General features: G+C 42.9%; 1 protein-coding gene across 1 annotated transcript in view; it reads left to right on the plus strand.

The window, feature by feature from the left end:
* CACNA2D2 (calcium voltage-gated channel auxiliary subunit alpha2delta 2) overlaps window positions 1-18,189 on the plus strand; it is a 1,696,410-nt gene that overhangs the window by 1,452,053 nt on the left and 226,168 nt on the right. The window contains exon 24 of the mRNA XM_078661304.1: window positions 10,862-10,922. Coding sequence (XP_078517430.1) covers window positions 10,862-10,922 — 61 coding nt within the window. The remainder of the gene's footprint in view (window positions 1-10,861; window positions 10,923-18,189) is intronic.

An 18,189-nucleotide genomic window follows, 5' to 3' on the forward strand; every position in this document is an offset into this window, starting at 1 on the left:
TAATTCTGTTTTTCCAAAGGCTCTACATATTCAATGGAGCAGTAGGACACGTGCCACAGTCTTTACGCTGTTGTCCACGTTACTGGTGTGGCCCTTAATTTCCCAGTAGGACATTCTTTTCTCTCTGTGTCCTTCATTTCCTTAGCAGCCTTCTTGCTCTTCTTCAGCAGGGTGCACTTTTAATAGACTACTCTGGTGTACCTGTTTCATTCGCTTCTTGTGATTTTCACAAGGGTGTTTAAAAAAAAAAGTGTGTTTTCTTCCTTAGCCCTGCTTATCGTCGTGTTTGTGGTTTCATCCACATTTTTTTTATCTTTGTGGAAGTACTTAAGTGCCGACTTTTTTCAACCACCATTCTAGCTGTCCTTGCACTGATTTTTCCTGTCAGGATATCTGTCATACTCAATTATTGCCTACAGGCAAGTCTTTTTCCCTTATGGCCACAAACGCCTCCTTTTTCAGAGTTCATAGACTGTCAATGGTTGCATTAATCCATGCCCCTCAACCATGGATCTATTCTGAGGTTCTTTTCTAGTGTCTCTCAGAATACTAATGCCTCTAATGCATTCACTATTGCCTCTGGCCCTCCAAGCCCCAGCTACCCATGGGTTTGGTTCTTGGGCCATTTTCTCCTTGTTTTGCACAGGCCTGGGCGTAGTTCGCGGAGTTTTGCTATGCAAAACTACACGAAGTTCCGCGAGTGGCGGAGTGCAGAGCGAACTGCAGTTTGTGCTGGTATTCCTGCCTCTCGGGTAGAAATTCTACTCAAGCGGCAGCTCGCGCTTGCGAACTTATCGTTCGCAATCACGAGCGGGGAAAAAACTCCATTGCACATCTCAAAGTGGAGTTTTCTGCACTCTGCGAACTCCAAGGAGAGTGCAGTGCAGCAAACTCCGTGAACGGAGCGAAGTTTACCACCCAGACCTAGTTTGCAGAGTACGTTTGAGTGACATAATGGCTTTCTAAGTCAAGGCCCTATAGCTGAGTGGCATTGGCTGTTGCCTTTGGGTTTCCAAGTCACATCCAACCATGGGTCAGATGTCACCTTGGGAGCAACCTAGTATTGTATTTATATTGAATATTGTTACATCCAAACAAATGCCCCAGCATTTGAAAGAGCACACACAGCGTCGCTTCAGTGAAGCCTCGTGCAGCTTGCCCTGGTCTTGCCGTTCAATTTCCTCATGCTGTCACCGACGCGTTTCGAGGCTGACACGCCTCTTCTTCATGGGCTTTGTGCAAAGAACGGACATTGAGAATTCACTTCGTGCAGGTGAGATTTATTAGAAAATGTCCTCAGTGGGTTGGGCATAGTGCCGCCTTTCAATTCTGTGCATTATGGGACTTGCTGTCCCACGAGGTGAAACAGTCATTACCTTTGTAGGTTCAATGTCCATTTTTTATTTTAAACGCATATTTTCCCTTGGTAGGTTAGGCAAGGTGGGGGCAGGCTCAATAAGCAAGACGACGTCGCACTATATGGAGAAAGAGATTCCTTTCCACAGCCTTTCCAAGTACGGAAACGGTGCTCATTTCCACGGCTGGCCGCCGTGTTTAAAGTTACATCCAAAGAAATGCCCCAGCATTTGAAAGAGCACACACAGCGTTCCTTCAGTGAAGCCTCGTGCAGCTTGCCCTGGTCTTGCCGTTCAATTTCCTCATGCTGTCACCGACGCGTTTCGAGGCTGACACGCCTCTTCTTCATGGGCTTTGTGCAAAGAACGGACATTGAGAATTCACTTCGTGCAGGTGAGATTTATTAGAAAATGTCCTCAGTGGGTTGGGCATAGTGCCGCCTTTCAATTCTGTGCATTATGGGACTTGCTGTCCCACGAGGTGAAACAGTCATTACCTTTGTAGGTTCAATGTCCATTTTTTATTTTAAAAGCATATTTTCCCTTGGTAGGTTAGGCAAGGTGGGTCGGTGACAGCATGAGGAAATTGAACGGCAAGACCAGGGCAAGCTGCACGAGGCTTCACTGAAGCGACGCTGTGTGTGCTCTTTCAAATGCTGGGGCATTTCTTTGGTTATATTGAATATTGTCTATGGACACGTTTCTGTTCTCTACTATGGGTAACTCTATTCCCATGCCTTTCACCATCTTTATGACTTTGGTTGCCTGTGGTTCTTTCCACAGTTCTTAGGGTGAAGTGTATACTCCTGCTCACCTAACTTCCTAAGAGCGTCTAGTCTTGTTTGTCTTATTTTAGACAAGCTAGATCTATGCAGGGATTTTTCTTATAATCACTTTGCAGACCCTGCTCCGGAGATGGTATTGCTTGGGTATCTATTTCTGCGGGTAGACACTTCTTTCAGATGAACAAATTACTTACCTTCGGTAACGCCTTATCTGGTAGAAACTTAGTCTAGCTGCAGATTTCCTTACCAGCTCACCCGTCTTCCCCGTTCTTTGAATTGTTTCCATCTTACCTGAGAGATTCTTTTATGGTGTTCACATACCGTGCATTTCGGCTTTGTAATGGTTAATTAAAAAAAATCTATCTTTTATGGCACACTGTTTCAACAGCAAGTTTCTATGATGGCTCCCCGATTCTGGCGCGGTAAATAGTCACAGAAGAAACTCGTATCAGTGCTTTGGGGAAGGGCTTATATGGACTCCGGTGATGTCGCATACATGAACGACGTCAGTACAGAGTCACACAATGCCCTCTACTGCTGCTCTTGGGTATGGCGGGAAAAAAATTCCAGATCCAGTCTGGCGCCTGCAGACAATTCTAAGGTAAGGAATCTGCGCCTAGACTATGTCTGTACAAGATACGGCCTTACAGAAGGTAAGTAACTTGTGCATCCTTTCCCTATAGTTTGTCATCATTGTGATGTATGGAAGGGGTCATTTCTCATCTAAAGTCAAAATTGGCATAATCGCAGCATTTCTGTATAGTGAATTATGTAGCTTGTAGTGGGAGGACATGATTTTCACACAAGGGTATAGAGCCACTCAGGTACGAAGTATGTGTCAGAACATTACAACAGTATGCTCTTTAAAAATGTGAGGCCATTAGGTTACAGTCAAAGCTTGATATCTCCTGTTAAGGCACCATTCTCCCACCAATTGTATTCAAATCCCATTGAGCCACATGAGGAAACATTTTATGTTTTTTGACAAAATATAAGCAGCTTCACAATACCTACACTGCCTTATTGGCGTTTTCACAATTTCCGCTCTTAATTCCTCTTTAGTATTTCCAAAGACACTTGCATTTTAAGTTTTGCAGCAGACAGATCCCAAATCTATCACATCTTTAATGTTGATGTGTGACACAGTTTTTGTTTCCAAGACCAAATTTTGCATCATTTTGTCATTACATTATTGTGATTCCTCGCCCTGCACTAGTGTTGCATGGATTTAGTGATGCTGCTAAGCCAACATACTTGGGTTTTAGGCAAAAGTAACACATTATTACATCCTCCACATGTAGTCTAACATGTTAGCACTTATTCAGATTACATTTCAGTTCTTATATCCTGATTGAAGTGGAGTCTTCAAAAATAGCTATATTAATGTGTTCTGCTACATATTTCTTTTTTATATTACACTTTCCTGTGAGATTAGTTATGCCCTGATGTTATTGAAGTATTTAAAGGGTGCTGTTGTTGTTGATGGTTACAGGTAAGTTGCTACTGATAACTCCCATGACTTTGATGTGACTGATACATCTGTCGCTAGTGAGTGCAGGGAGCGCTGAGAGACCATGGTAAAATGATCAGTTTGATTGAAGGGTAGCCACTCAGTGCGGCAAAGCTTGGTTATTAAGTTGTTGCCACGTTCCACCTACTCAAATGCTATCTTCTATAAGAGTAGTGCCTCATTGCCAATTGATGGCCACTTCAATTTGAAACGTGGTAACATAATGTGGTAAGAATTTAGGAGCATCTAAGTTATGGCTGTAGCACTGCAGATGTTCCCACATTTCAAAGTGAAGTGGCCATAAATTGTCAAGTGTAAAGCAACATTTCCACTACTGTAAATCTACCACCTTCATCACCTTATTAATATGCCACTGAACAGTACTTATTTGCTCCTGTGTTAGTAAATGTATGAGAGCATTCTGTTATGCACATTAGCACATCTGTACAGATAATACTTACCTCATAATGTCAACTTGACCACAACGTGGCATATCATCTCTTTCTTGGGTGTATCATCGTTTAAGAAGGGGGTGCTTTGGTGTATCAGTTAAGCATGGCATGGCATTTTATCTAAAAGGTGCATGGGAGGGAAAGAAACTGAATCTACCTGGGAAACATCTTGGTGACAAATACCAGTGAAGCACGCCACAAACCACAAGAAAGAGTTCAACGGTAACAGATTGGTAGAATGACGTTTGGCGGTGGACAGTTATGCATACCACTGGAGCGATTTTTCATACATATATGGAACAAAGCTCAATCAATCAATTAGCATGTGGTCACCAAGTCTGATGGAAAGAAACCAAGGAATTGATTCTTTAAGGAAGCCTCAAGTAAGGTAGCCAAAGAGCAACAAGATAGGACCTTAAGAACTAAAGGGAGTCTTAAGGAAATTCGAAAGCCTTTTCAAGAGTTCTTATGGCATGTAGCCGGTGTGGTCCTTGTCTGTGAGATCTCTAAAATAACTTTCCACCATGTGGTGGCTAATAACAGTGTGGGAAGCATGACTGTTGGTGTTTTCTGTTGCTTGGTGGAAAGTGTCAAAACGTGATCATGCCAATGTAAGTGTGCACACACAGGTAAAATGTTTTTTAGACCCACTCCTCGAACAATGCAGCCCTGTTCTCTCCAATTTGAGTTGTCCTTTCCTGGTAACCCTAATGGACATGCTGATGAAACAAAAAGTAATGTTTTGTACTCCTCTTCCTTCTTTCCTTCCATTGGCTTTTATCCAGATCCTTCCACTGTAACAGTCCTGTTAGAAAAAAACAGTCCAACCAATGGCTTCACGGCAGTTGCACATCTTGCAAAGCATCGTGGGAAGAAGGGGGTGCATTATATCGATTAGAATCAGTTATTGGATCACTTTATCTGTACAGCGTGCCCCTGATTTCATTTGCATTATGTTAGAAGACAAAAAGAGTAATAGCAAAAATGTTGAAAATGTATAGCCCAAGTGTGTGGTCAGTGCTTTATTGAGTATTTCCTCTGTTTAAGGTTTGAAAGGTTTTAGGCTACATACAGTAGTTCTAAGGAACAGGGTACATTTGCAAGAGATAAAATGTAAGAATCAATAATCTCTTGGATGAGAAGTAACACAGTGACAGCATATATGTACATACTACTGTCTTGTTCAGTGAACTGTATTTTTCTAGAACTGAATTCCATAGGAAGCCAATAAGCAGATAGGTAAACCTGTTAAAAGATGAATGATATTAAAAAAGGGATGACTGGCAGGTATAGTCAATGTCGTGCATTGCAACCACATACTGCAGTGAGGAGATTGAAGTGTGCAACAAGCTTATCCAGCGTTGAGATCTGATTGACAGAGGGGACCTGCATGCTGTGTTTCGAATGGTTAATGTGTACAAGAGCTTCAACAACAAGTTCTCGCTGCTTAACTAAGTAGTGGACACACAGCGGACCCAGGTAGGTGAATAAGAGGGTCATACTAAACTAAGCAGGACCCTCGCGGTCCATCTGTGTTGATCATTGAAGTGCCTATCATAGGAAAGACCTTAAAAGTCTCTCCTAAAATGCATTTATTTCTGTTTTCAACCCCTCTATAATGATACGGAAAGATAACGTTATTGCTATAGTATGCATAACATGAGTGTAGCCTCATAGGACTTGCCCAGCCAGATAGGGTCAAATGCTGGTAGTATGTGAATGCATAGTAAAACAAAAACATAGAAAGCATATTGGAGGAAATAAAGTCATGAAAAACCTTAATTAGGAAAGTTATTTATAACAAAACACTTATCGAAAATTTGTAGAAACATTTTAATGGTCAAGCATTCAAATTAGAAATGTAAATGAACATTTAAATGAAAATACAGTTTAATTGAAACTACAGTACAATTAGTATTTAGTATCATTAGTGTTTTATTGAATTTTAAACAACAAAGCCACCGTTGTAAAATATTTCTTTTACAATAATGGCACTAGAAATAGAACTCCAGAACAATTTATTGTAAAACCAGGACAATGATTAAAGTTAACATGAAGCGCCTGCAATTTTAGGAGGCAGTGCAGACAGTCTCTGAAAGTTTGCCCTCTGATAGTGAGTGCCTTTCCAGAAAACTTTCTCTTTGAAACTCTTCTCTCTGCTGAAGATGTACCCTCCCGTAGTTAATACCAGTCTACCACGCTGGCAGTTAATATATTTTATTTCCATTTATTTCAGAGTAGCTGGCACTGAAATAGAACACAAAAGATTTATAGGACCTATTCTGCTTGGTGCAAGGAAAAGGAACACTACATTTAGAGCATATTTGTGTCAACAGATGGTTAACTTTACCGTTTGTGTGACAGGTGGAGCTAACAGAAATGTTATCGTATTGCTCTCTCTGCTGCCTTCCAGTTAGAATAACACTTGATCTGGCAAAAAGATCAACATTCCAAACTACTGCTTCACATGCACAAGTAGCAAATAGTTTGAAACGGAATACAAGTAGTATTTTTTTTTTAAAAAACATGCCTCCAAATGGTTGTGATAAAACAAACAAACAAATGTTGAAACTATAATTCGATTAAACTTTTCCATTAAATTGTAACGATGACAATGTACTTCGAGGAATACGTTTTCCATTAATTCACATACAACCGGGGCTACCCCATTTCCCTTGCTTATACCCATGAGTCTTGACAGGACTGGTGTACAAGAAGGAGGGTGAAGGGGAGTGCCTCAGTTTGTGAGTTGGTGAATTGACAAATGATCTGGGCACTGGCGCAACCCTTGCTCCTTCCACTGAGGATGTGAAGGCCCGAAGAACAATCCAGCTGCTTGTGGGTACTTGCATACATGTAAGTGATTTTAGAAGAGAAAGCTGGCTCATTTTATATTAGGTTAATCTAGCTCTATGCTTCATACCTACTCCCACGTTTGCTTATTATAATCATGAGGAAATCTTAAAATAGAAAGTAATCTCTTTGCAGGCATATTTGATCAGTATTTGGGAGTTTACTTGCTGGTTTGATTATCTTGGACTAATTTTGACCTAAATTATTCACATGGAAAATCCACCATCTTAGATCCACCAATATGATAGTTTTTTTAATTGTTAAGAAAACCATTCTGCTCCTATTCAGAGATTATGGAGACTCTAGAAGTACAAACACACACATAAACAATTTTGAAAATTAGATCATACCAGTGGCAAACAATAAAAGTGATCATTGTATTGAAAAGATGAGAGTAGACCTAAATGTATTCATCTACGGTTGTATGAATGACCTTATGCTTTGTCGTTCATAACAGTAGACCATTAGGTCCATTCAGTCAATTTCCTAGTCTTGCACCCTGACTTAGAATCCACCTTACCCCTGGTTACCGCTCCTTTCACATTAGTTCCTTTAATCTTGTTTGTTTAATCATGTCTTTTAATTACAATTTATAACTAAATCAATGAAAACATTTCTTCATTCTTGGAAAAGTCATTATGTGAGGTTGTACCGACCATTTTGGATTAGTCTATGGCAGAATGCATTCATTTCGGTATATGTCTGTGTCCCTATTTAGGATCAGTCTAGAGCCGCATGCCTCCAATTTTAGTAAATCTCTGCAGTTTGCCAGCTGTCTTGAAGTGTATTTTTTATTCAATTAAGAGATTAAAGTTCACATCACAAATAATATTTTTGCCCCCACGTGTTCCAACCCTTTGGATTGGAAGGCAGACGATAAAAATCTGTTTAAGAATAAGGAACTTTTTTGTATTTTGTTTGCTAGGAAATTCGATTCCATTAAATTCCTCTCTCTTCTGAACAATTTCCCAAACCATTGAATTAGAAAAAAACGTAAAAATGAAACCCTCAGCATAGCATATCAGACCCTACATATTATTGCCACAGACCGACAGCCCTGCCCGGCCTCCACAGTGTTTGTAATCTCTGCCTCTCCACAGAGCATGATGACACCCGCTGCAACTCTAGCTTAGCCTTCAGGAGCCAAAAGACCCTTCGGCAGTGGAAAAACAGTTGCTGGACCCACAACAAGTTGCACCGATCATCGTCTGAGACCCCAGACTTCTATGGCAATGATGAGTTGCTCAGCGCTGAGGAGAAGGAATTCAATGAGCCTTCAGGTGTACCAGCCCATCAGCCTAGCTCAGAGGTCATTAGCTCTGATTATTTTGAGCCAGAAGAGGAGGAGATTGAAAAGGACGAAGAGAAACTCAAAGACGTTCCACCCATTTCAGTCGACACCAGACTTCGTATCAGGTCCAGGCTAAGTACAGTCGACACCCAGACCCCAAGACACATGAGCGACCACCCTTTGAGGCTGAGAGCTGACCCCCTTTTTAAACCACTGCCACCTATCACAGCCAGCTCTGAAGAGTGGCCCGTCCTCGAGAAGCTTGATGAAAGTCAGTGACAGATTAATATTCATTCCTGCACCAGTAGGATCCCTACCACCTCTGGACCCACTGTGCCTAAAAATCAGAGGCTCACCTTCAAGGACACTCCGCCACAAGATGTTCCTTTATAACCTGCACCTGCAAAAAGCCTGATGGACAAATCTACCATTCTTTCATATACTTCTTCACCACCACCTCCATGACTTTCTCCTCCGCCACTTCCACCTACCTTGCCCTCTCAGACTTTCCCACAGTGGTCACCAGAATCCTACTCTGACCCCCATAACCCTAGCCTTTGCTCTCCAAGGGAGAACTTCACAGTGACCATCTTCCCTCAGCCCACAGATGATCCATGGGAGGACTATGAGGAGGAGCTCCATGGACCCTGACCATGAGAATATGCTTGTAAGGGCTTTCCTCTAGACAACACCACTGCATACCATGGTGTGACCGGGGCGCCGCTGCCTATCACATGCATATTACACTAGAGGATGATGATTTCCTGGTGGAGACACTGTTGAGAACTGAGCACTCCTTCCAGTTTCTGTCTATGGTAAAGGAGATGACCAAGTCTGCTCTGGAAATCTTCAGCAAGCTTTTATTTCCTGGGTTGTGGCACACCTGATCAAGAAAAAGTTCAACCCTGCACCATCCTATCCCCAATATATTAAATGGCATACCCTCCCACACTCCCTAGTAGTTTCCACCACATGTTGTGAAAGAGCTGGAGCCCAAGCTACAGGTGATGCTTCCCCTCCAGACAAGGAGAGCAAGTGCATTGATGTGCTGGAAAAAGTCTACTCCGTGCAGACACCAAACCCCCATTACGTGGCCAAGCCCCTAATACACACAGTCTTCACCCTCTGCAGAGTTCTTGAGGGATAGGTCACTACCTCCATACATGCACCCCCCCATTAGGAGGTCAACCCCTACTACAGACACACGGGACCTTGTGCACAACTCTTCACAAAGAGCTCTGTCTTCCCAGGCACCCAAGCCCCATTACATTGCCAAGCCACAAGTACACATATCGATTGCCTTGTGCTCAAGATTTCAGAGAGATTCCACTGCCTGCAGATCTCAAACTCTCTTCTGTCTTGATATACCCCTACTACGTAATACCTTTGTCCTCCAAACAACTCTTCATGGACAGCCTACTCCCCTGACACACTCAAGCCCTGTAAGCAGGCAAAACACCTTGCACAAGATTACACTTATTAGCAGTGCAGAAGCTATGGAAATTGTGCTCTAGATTTTGATCCCTACTCTGCATCACCGTGTCCTGTCCTAATTAATGCCCAACTCTAATCTTTGTTGCTTTCCCTGAACAACACCTACCAACCACATCCATACTTCTCACCCGGTTACAGGTGCTGAGCGCATAGTTAATTTGAACTTCTATTATAAAACTTGATGGAATATCCACATTGATTCTTCACCTCCCCAATCATTCATAAAAAAGTGTTGGCATGCGGTGTCCCAGAATGTCAGAATTAATTTTAATATACAGTACTGCATTCAAACTGGGAGGCAGTTGGGTTCAGGAGCAATATGTGGGAGCAGGTAGGCACTCAGATAGGAGATCTTCATGGAATCTGAATGCAGGGTTGGGGATTGCTACTTGACAGACATTATTGTGGCCATGTAAGATGTATGGATGGAGTGGGCTCCTATGTGCGATTCGATGAAAGTCCTGGAAAGAAGTCTATTGACCTTTAGCTGACATTTGGTGTTTTTGTGCTGTCTTTTCCTCAAAGCTCAGACCAACCGATGGGCAATAGCCGTCCCACAATGCACTGCCTTCCAAATGTACTGTTGTGAAAAGCTTTTGGTTGGACTGTCTTCATACAGGACACCCCAACCCTTCACCCGGATTGGCCATGTTGATGCCTGAAAAATATGATTTTTGTTTTTTACCAATCAAAAATTGGACAATGTTGTTTCACCCGCTGACGAAGCATGTGTTTAATTATTTTACATAGATTTCCTTTTTGTCAATGTAATAAGAGAGAGATCCCATACCACCAACATGCATATATATAAAACATACATGTTCATAAATATATATATGTGTGCGTGTGTGTGTATATGTAGATATACAATTTATATTGATACATATACAAAATGTTAAAATCTTGTATTTCATTTCTGATTGTACAAAATGCAACATACAAAAAGTGTTGAAAATTTATTGGCTACAAGGTCCTTGAGATGCTGCCACTGGCAGAACTATTGTTTTTCTCTCTTGTTAAAAAAGATAACAAAAGAAAACTGTTTGAGGCCTGCACTCTGCCTGCGGGCAGGTCTCTCCTTTCTTAACCCCCTGCCGGATAACCATACCTTTCTGTTGCAGATTTTGAATCCCTGTTGCCCACCAGCTTTGAGTCCGAGGGACATGTGTTCATAGCTCCCAGGTAGCTTTGCGTGTGAGCTTGCTGAGGTGTTTATTTCGAAGCCACCCTGTGTCTCACCCATCACCTTATCTGCCATTCCATATTATTTGATTGTTTGTGTCCCAGTTGGTCACCCACTCTTCCGATTAGTTCAGTCCCCCTTATCCATATATCTTGTTAATTCACTAGGTAATCACAAATAATCATTAATAACACGCTCTGCCTCCTTAATGTCTGCTTCCCCTACTTTTTCAAACTACCATTCTTTACTGTCCTTTAACTGCTTTGACTTTGCTTCCTAAACCTTTTATGGGATACTCTTCCTTGGTTCCCTATGAACAAACCATTCCATTATCAATCCCTCAGTTTCCTAATCTAATTAATAAGCAATCAACTACACAATCCACTTCCTTATCCCTAGAATGCCTTGTTGCATCACTTACTATTTTATTTCCCGATCTATCCTTTTTCTTATGTTCTCACTGCCCACCAGTGAATTGTCATACCTTATCTTTCTTAGAATTTCCAGTCCATCCATCACTAGGTGCTTCATGCTAGCAACCTAAATTTGTGATACTGCTACTCTTGTCACACAACCTTTTTATAATAACATGTTAAACACAAACTACAACATATAGGACTCATTTTCCAAATTATTTTTGGCGAGTTGCTGTGTCCTACTCACATTTTTGACATGGTTACTCCAGGAAATAATTATTTTTATCACAAAGGTTTTCCTGTGTTTGAGCATGTGCTTATTTTGAAATCCAAGGGACTGACCAAACTAACCTTTGAATATATCCCAACTACCCACTAAAAATGGTTAGAGAAGAAGGCTTACAGATCAAAAACATCTACTGTCAAAAATCTAGCATACACTAATATCTCCTCCCCTCACTCTCACCCTCTGGCAAGAAAGACGCTGACATCAATAAAAAAAAATGAAGTCTATACGGTACGTTTATGCACTGCCGTAACGAAAAGTGAGGGGACCTCCCTGCACAGTACTTAGGGGGGCCCCTCCAGGCTCAATCAGGAGCTCTCCAGCCAGACTGCAGGGCTGATGGGGCCCCTTGGAGCTAGGGCCCCCCCGCACCGCGTGGTCTGCGGGGGCCTGTGTTACACCCTGCTTTTATTGAGAAGCTTGGGATGTAAAATTTTAACCAAGAACATTAGGAACTATTACAACTTTGAGGCTAACGGAACCTATTAAAGGGGTGGAGGTTGAGACAATGTTTTCTCAGTTTCACCTAAAGCAGTCAGTTAATTGTTTGATTTTTTTTCTGCTACTCAACATTTTGGTACTAAAAGAGCTGCACATTTGCTGTTTGCAGAGGGATCTCCACTAGATAAACCCCACTTTCCGTAGCCCATTCCTTAGCCTCTAATTGAGGACACTACCATATATTGAAGCCACAACTCTGACTCTTGCTGTCATTCTTTAGGACTCACTTCTTACCACCAGCTCCTCCTTTGCAACTTTACTCTACACTTTTGTTTCAGCACTTTTCTTCAACTCCCTTGAAGCCCGCTCCCTGATCTGTTAGTCTTTCAACTGTCCACCTTCCGACTACTACAAATTCTTATATTTATAGAAGAGTGTCCTAATGCAGTGTCCCACAATGCCAGAATGTATTATTAACACTTATGGTTTTTATTCCAACCCTCTATTTCCTCTCTAAGTTTTGTACATTCTCCTCTGACCCTCCCAAGGCGCCATTATAAACAGACTACTCTACACTGTTTCGCTCCCCTTTCAACAGGCACACAGATCTGTCATCCTCATTCTTGGTTCCAACTCACCCTTAAATATGAGGTTGCCCACTTTTCCTGAATTATAGCCCACCTATCAATCTAGTTTATCCTGCACACATTTTTGATTACCTTGATTCCCTTCCAGCATTCATCTCATTTTGAACATTCTCTCCTTTATTGACCATTTCTTCCATTCCAGTCACTCAATCTCCTTACAGTAAACTAAGCCCCCTAATTGCAGTCCCATTCCCCTCCCACCACAACCCACCACAACCCACCACGGTTCAAACCACATTATGAGGAATAGCTCCTAGCACAGGGAACTCCCATAGTAATCCCACCATTTACCCCTAACCTTGACAAATTTCTGTGTACATCCCTGAGAAACATAAATTGGTTCCTCCTGTTTGACCATGCCTGCACACCACTTCGCCAACTTCGACAGGTCTGGTCTCTTCCAGGATTGCTCTATGTCTATTTTGGGCACCAGAGCCACCAACCTCACCAGATCTCAATCTTTCCGTGTCCCCCCCAAAGTCAACCATTATCCTCAGCACGGTCACTTTTAGGTTAAATATGATTGATGTATCCAGGATCGCCGAGAGGGCGGTACTATTCCGGGTCCAATATTGGGCAATCAGTGGACATTGCTAGACCATATAAAACAATTCTGCCATCTGAGATTGACAGCGGGCACACCTGTGATCAGGAAGGATACCTGTTTGTCCCAGTCATTCCAGAGTCAGAAAGGTTTGGTGGAGATAGTGTAGCTGGACCAGGCATAAGCATGCAGATATCGCCAGCTCCCTATGGGCCATACATGCCTTCCACCATACATCTTCCTCCAGTTCCACGATCCATCCCTCCCCTCTCTGTCAGAGTGGAGCCATTGTCTCTGGGGCATTGCATATAAGGGCATGATATAGCTTGGAGACATCCCCACGTACCAATCTTCCCATCAACAATCGCACCTCCAAGAGGCTAAATTCCGGGAGCTACCGTAGGCGAGCGTCGTAACACCCCTGGTTGTGACTCACCTGTTGGTATTTGTGGGAGACAGTAAACTGAGTCTGGGGGTTGGCACATGAATACTACATGGTGGAGCCATGACATGCATACCCAAACACAGTAATCCTTATTAAGTCCCAGCAATGTAATCCATCAGACATGCCACCTGCTCCATCTGAGTCTGCTCCTTCTCTTCTAGTCAACACTCCCTTCTTTCCACTGTACTCTCCATTCAGGACCCATTTATCTTCAATTGCGGCTTCTCACACTCCATTCCAGGTCACACTTACTCTTGCTCTCAGTTGATGCCTTCTCTCTTCTACTCATGGGTCATCCTTCTATCTTTCCTGTACCCTATATTCAGCTTACCGCACTTCACTCTACCTATGCTTTTCCACCTGTGGTCCTTCCTATACAACCGTCCCTCTACTTCATCCTGTTCCTCTTACACATCAACTCATACATTTGCATTCCTTCCCCTTCACCATAATTTCTAGCACAGTTCGAACATTCTGGTCAAACCCACCCATCCCCTTCAAGTTTATCCTAAAGCCTCATGTCCATCAAATATACCCCCCTTTGATGAGGCCTTTTTTTAAAAAAAAAACCATCTTGCAAGAACCCCTCCTGACAGCTATCAAATCAACTCAATTACTCAGTCTTAAAAGACATGTTTGAGCCCAGTCAATACCATTATGCCCTACTCTGTGTTAGGCACTTAAGGTATGTGATATTATTTCTGTCTTGTCCAGATTAGTGAACTTTAGTGTATACAGACCCCCTGCCATGATTTGTTCTTCTGTCTCATCATGTTGGCCATCTCCTCCACCACCATTTTGCTACAACTTGTGCTGCTAATCGCTTTTAAGTCGTAATGTGAAACAACACCCACTATGGCTTATCACAGCACATCCTGGTGCCCGGTGTGCTTTCTTAAGCCCTCTGAGCCAGAGTGCACTGTCGGCTGCGCAAGTCCACAGTGGTCTTGCTGCTTGGGCTCCGAGTGTTATCTTACATCTACCTTATGACTTTGAGGCAATTGGTATCCTTACATGTGATCCTATTTTTGTCACTGTTGTCTGTGTCGTGTCAGTTTCTCCATCTGTGGGCAGTCGGTAGAACAAACAACCTCAGAGATGAAGCCATAGCAAGCAATGCATGACCATTATCGAGTCACACATGGCATATGTATACATGTAAATATCCAATATTTGCATATATACTTATGTAGGTATGTATATCGTGTGTCTTCTATACATACAGGTATGTACATGAGCCATATAGAGTTATTAAGCCTTTGGATTTTTAGACTATGTTTTTGGTTGCAATGCATAAAGACAACCAACTATTGCCTGTTTGATGACCTAAGTGAGTTACAGATGTCAGTCGATTAAAGGCTTGATGCCTCGCTCCATATTCTCGCCATCAAATTGGACATTTCTTGTAAAATGCTACCTTTGTTAACCATTTGACCATTTCTATGCCTTCTTTATTTTCTTTTCATAACATATTTCTGCTGCCTTCACATGGCCCCCCTCTGGGACCGAGGGGTCATATGAGCCATTTCAGGAAAAACTCCAAAGGGTTAATAAAGCAAATATTGTCAGGATTCATATGGTTGATGGCAGTCAAGCAGAGCCTATGCTCAGGGCAACACAACTCCTGCGAGTTTGCACTCAGTCGAGGATGTCATCGACTGGGAACTGTGGAAGCCCTGGGTGAGAGGCCACTGTCATTCTCCTTTTGCCCAGCCAATATTTGTATATAAGTATTTATGCAAAAGCGGTCATTGATAATTTCTTGAAAATACCATGTCAATAAAATGCTTGTGTAGACAACGAGTGAGTACAACCAATGGTATGCCTACTGTCGACTCCATGCTGTTTTCACTGACTCTTCCGGCATGTCATGCATGTGCAGGCACATATGTGGACACATATTCTCTCACACACACACACAAACACACACACAACTCTTACAATGAACCTTCAGTCTTTACCTCGTTCTCCTGTATGGTCACAGAACTCCTCAGTGACTTGCAATATCCTTATAATGTATGGCAGTAGGTCACATTAACACACAAGATAACACACAAGTCAGGTTTCCATACCTTCTTCTTAGCATCACTGCCTACTTGTGGAAGATACAATTAACCCCCTTTGCAGTTAACATTTGTGTCACCTGGGTTATGAAGTCTTCAGCAATCATGTTTTTTTGGGGATGCAGGTTCTTTGAATCCATAGCTGGTTTCATGTTTGTTATCACACATTTTATACTTGGATCTGTCATTGGAGACAGTGGTTTACACATGCTGGAAGGTGATGTGGCCTAACTACCAGACCAGGGAATTGTCAATCCTGACTCGAGTCCTGTCCTCTGCACAACATCCTGTGATTCTGTGCAAATCCTCAATCTCCCTGTCCCTAAAATGTGTATTGCCATTTGGTGCTCATTTGAAGCGCTCTAGTGCCTTTGGGCCATGTCCCTACTATATAAAATGGCAAAAACTAAAAAATGTTTTCCAACTTCAGTTTAAGCAGCCGCTGCAGTCTTTTCTAATTTTACTTCCACATACTTCTTCTGTTCCTGGAAGGCAGGCGGTACCATTTAACGTCACTTTGTTGGAGTTGCCAAATGTCCTAGTTTTCTGAATGCTCTTTGGCTTGTTTACCAGGGGCGGTTTCTATATAAGGATGTTTGGCACTGCCCCCTCTTTCTTTGCCATATTAAAAATGTTTAATCATTAGGACTCCATCTTTTTTTACTACAGTATGCAGCATGACCGTCACCCGAGCAAAGCAGTTAGGTGGGAGGAAGGGGTGAGGGAAGCCTCTGCTCTGAACCTGCTCGATGATTGGCAGGAGCCGGGCCTCCTTGGGGTGAAGTGTGCATGTCGGATTGGACGGGTGCCTTGCTCTGACCAGCGCACCATGCTCACTTGAGCCCTAGCCTGGCACTGAAATGTAGGAGCCCAGGGGATTGCTGCCGCAGTCCCCAAGGCTGCAATTGAGCATTGGCAGCCCTTGACCCAGCCAATGGCTGCGTCAGGGACTGCAAACGCTCAGTCAATCCTTGCGCTGCTGTAGTTGTGGGGGTGGGACCAGTCTGAGTGAGGTGAGCTGCACACCTGGAGGCAGCACTTCATGAGTGATCTTCCCTGTGATGCCGGGCTAATGGACTGTGTATCATAAAATGCAGATTTTATGATATTTTAAATATTAAATATTAAATATATTAAAAATAAATATTTTAAAACAATAATACAGCCTGCCCCCCCCCTCTAGCCTCCCTCTGGCACAGGCGGATGAGGACCCCAGGGGAGTAATGACCCCCATACCTTGGGACAGCAGGCTGAGCAGAGCCGGAAGAGCAGAGCATGGAGCCAGGGGTGGTGCTGTTGCTGTGGTGCAGTGAGTGTAGCTGGAGACCCTGGGGGATGTGAATTGAGGTCACGTATAATAAGGCAGATATTCATCCCGTTGTGAGGCTAACGAGGTAATGAGCGAAGTGAAATCTGGATCCCCGTTAGACCCTTGCCCTCATTTAATTTTTGCGCAGATTGCCCCTACTCTCTGTCCATTGATCACTCAGCTTTTTAACGATTCCTTAAAAACTGCTATTTTTCCCAATATATGGAAACATGCCTCAGTAATTCCCCTTTTAAAAAAAGCGGGAACGGATGTCCTCAATCCTGAAAACTATTGTCCCATATCCCAACTCCCATACCTTTCCAAGGTCTTGGAGAAGTTGGTAAATAGGCAATTGTCAGAGTTTTTGGAAACAAATAATCTTCTTGATCCATCTCAGACAGGATTTAGAGCTAACAACAGTACAGAGGCAACGCTGTTGGCAGTGTCGGACAATGTTAGACTATGCACTGACCTAGGAGGGGCAGTTGCTCTGATATTGTTGGACCTGTCGGCAGCGTTCGACACGGTCTCTCATGACAGTCTGATGGAAATTCTCTATGAAAAAGGAATTTATTCCAATGCATTGAGCTGGTTACGTTAATTTTTAAGTAACCGGACACAATCAGTACATCTCGGTCAATTTCAGTCCAAACCTAGCCCCATCAGCTGTGGTGTCCCGCAGGGAGCCTCACTAAGCCCCACCCTATTTAATGTCTATATTTCATCACTGGCTAAAATTGGTAGGAAGTGGTGCATTGGTATTTGCTCATATACGGATGACACGCAACTGATGGTGCCCTTGCATGAAAAACCAGAGATTCCTAAATCAAAGCTGCACCGTTGTCTTACAGAAATGGCCCAATGGATGCACATGCACTGCTTAAAGCTGAATGCAGGAAAATCCGAAATCCTATTGTTTGGTGGCGCCAAACTAGTGTGGGACGCTACCTGGTGGCCACACACTCTTGGTAATGCGCCAATTCCAAAACAACATGCCAAAAATCTGGGCATCATTATTGATGACGCCCTGACTATGAAGGAACATGTGCGGTCCCTTTGTGGCAAAGGTTTTGCTATCTTGAAACTTCTGCCAGACTTTTCTCCTGGATACAATT

The sequence above is a fragment of the Lissotriton helveticus genome, chromosome 9 (assembly GCF_964261635.1).
Source record: "Lissotriton helveticus chromosome 9, aLisHel1.1, whole genome shotgun sequence".
In the NCBI taxonomy this organism is placed as follows: Eukaryota; Metazoa; Chordata; class Amphibia; order Caudata; family Salamandridae; genus Lissotriton; species Lissotriton helveticus.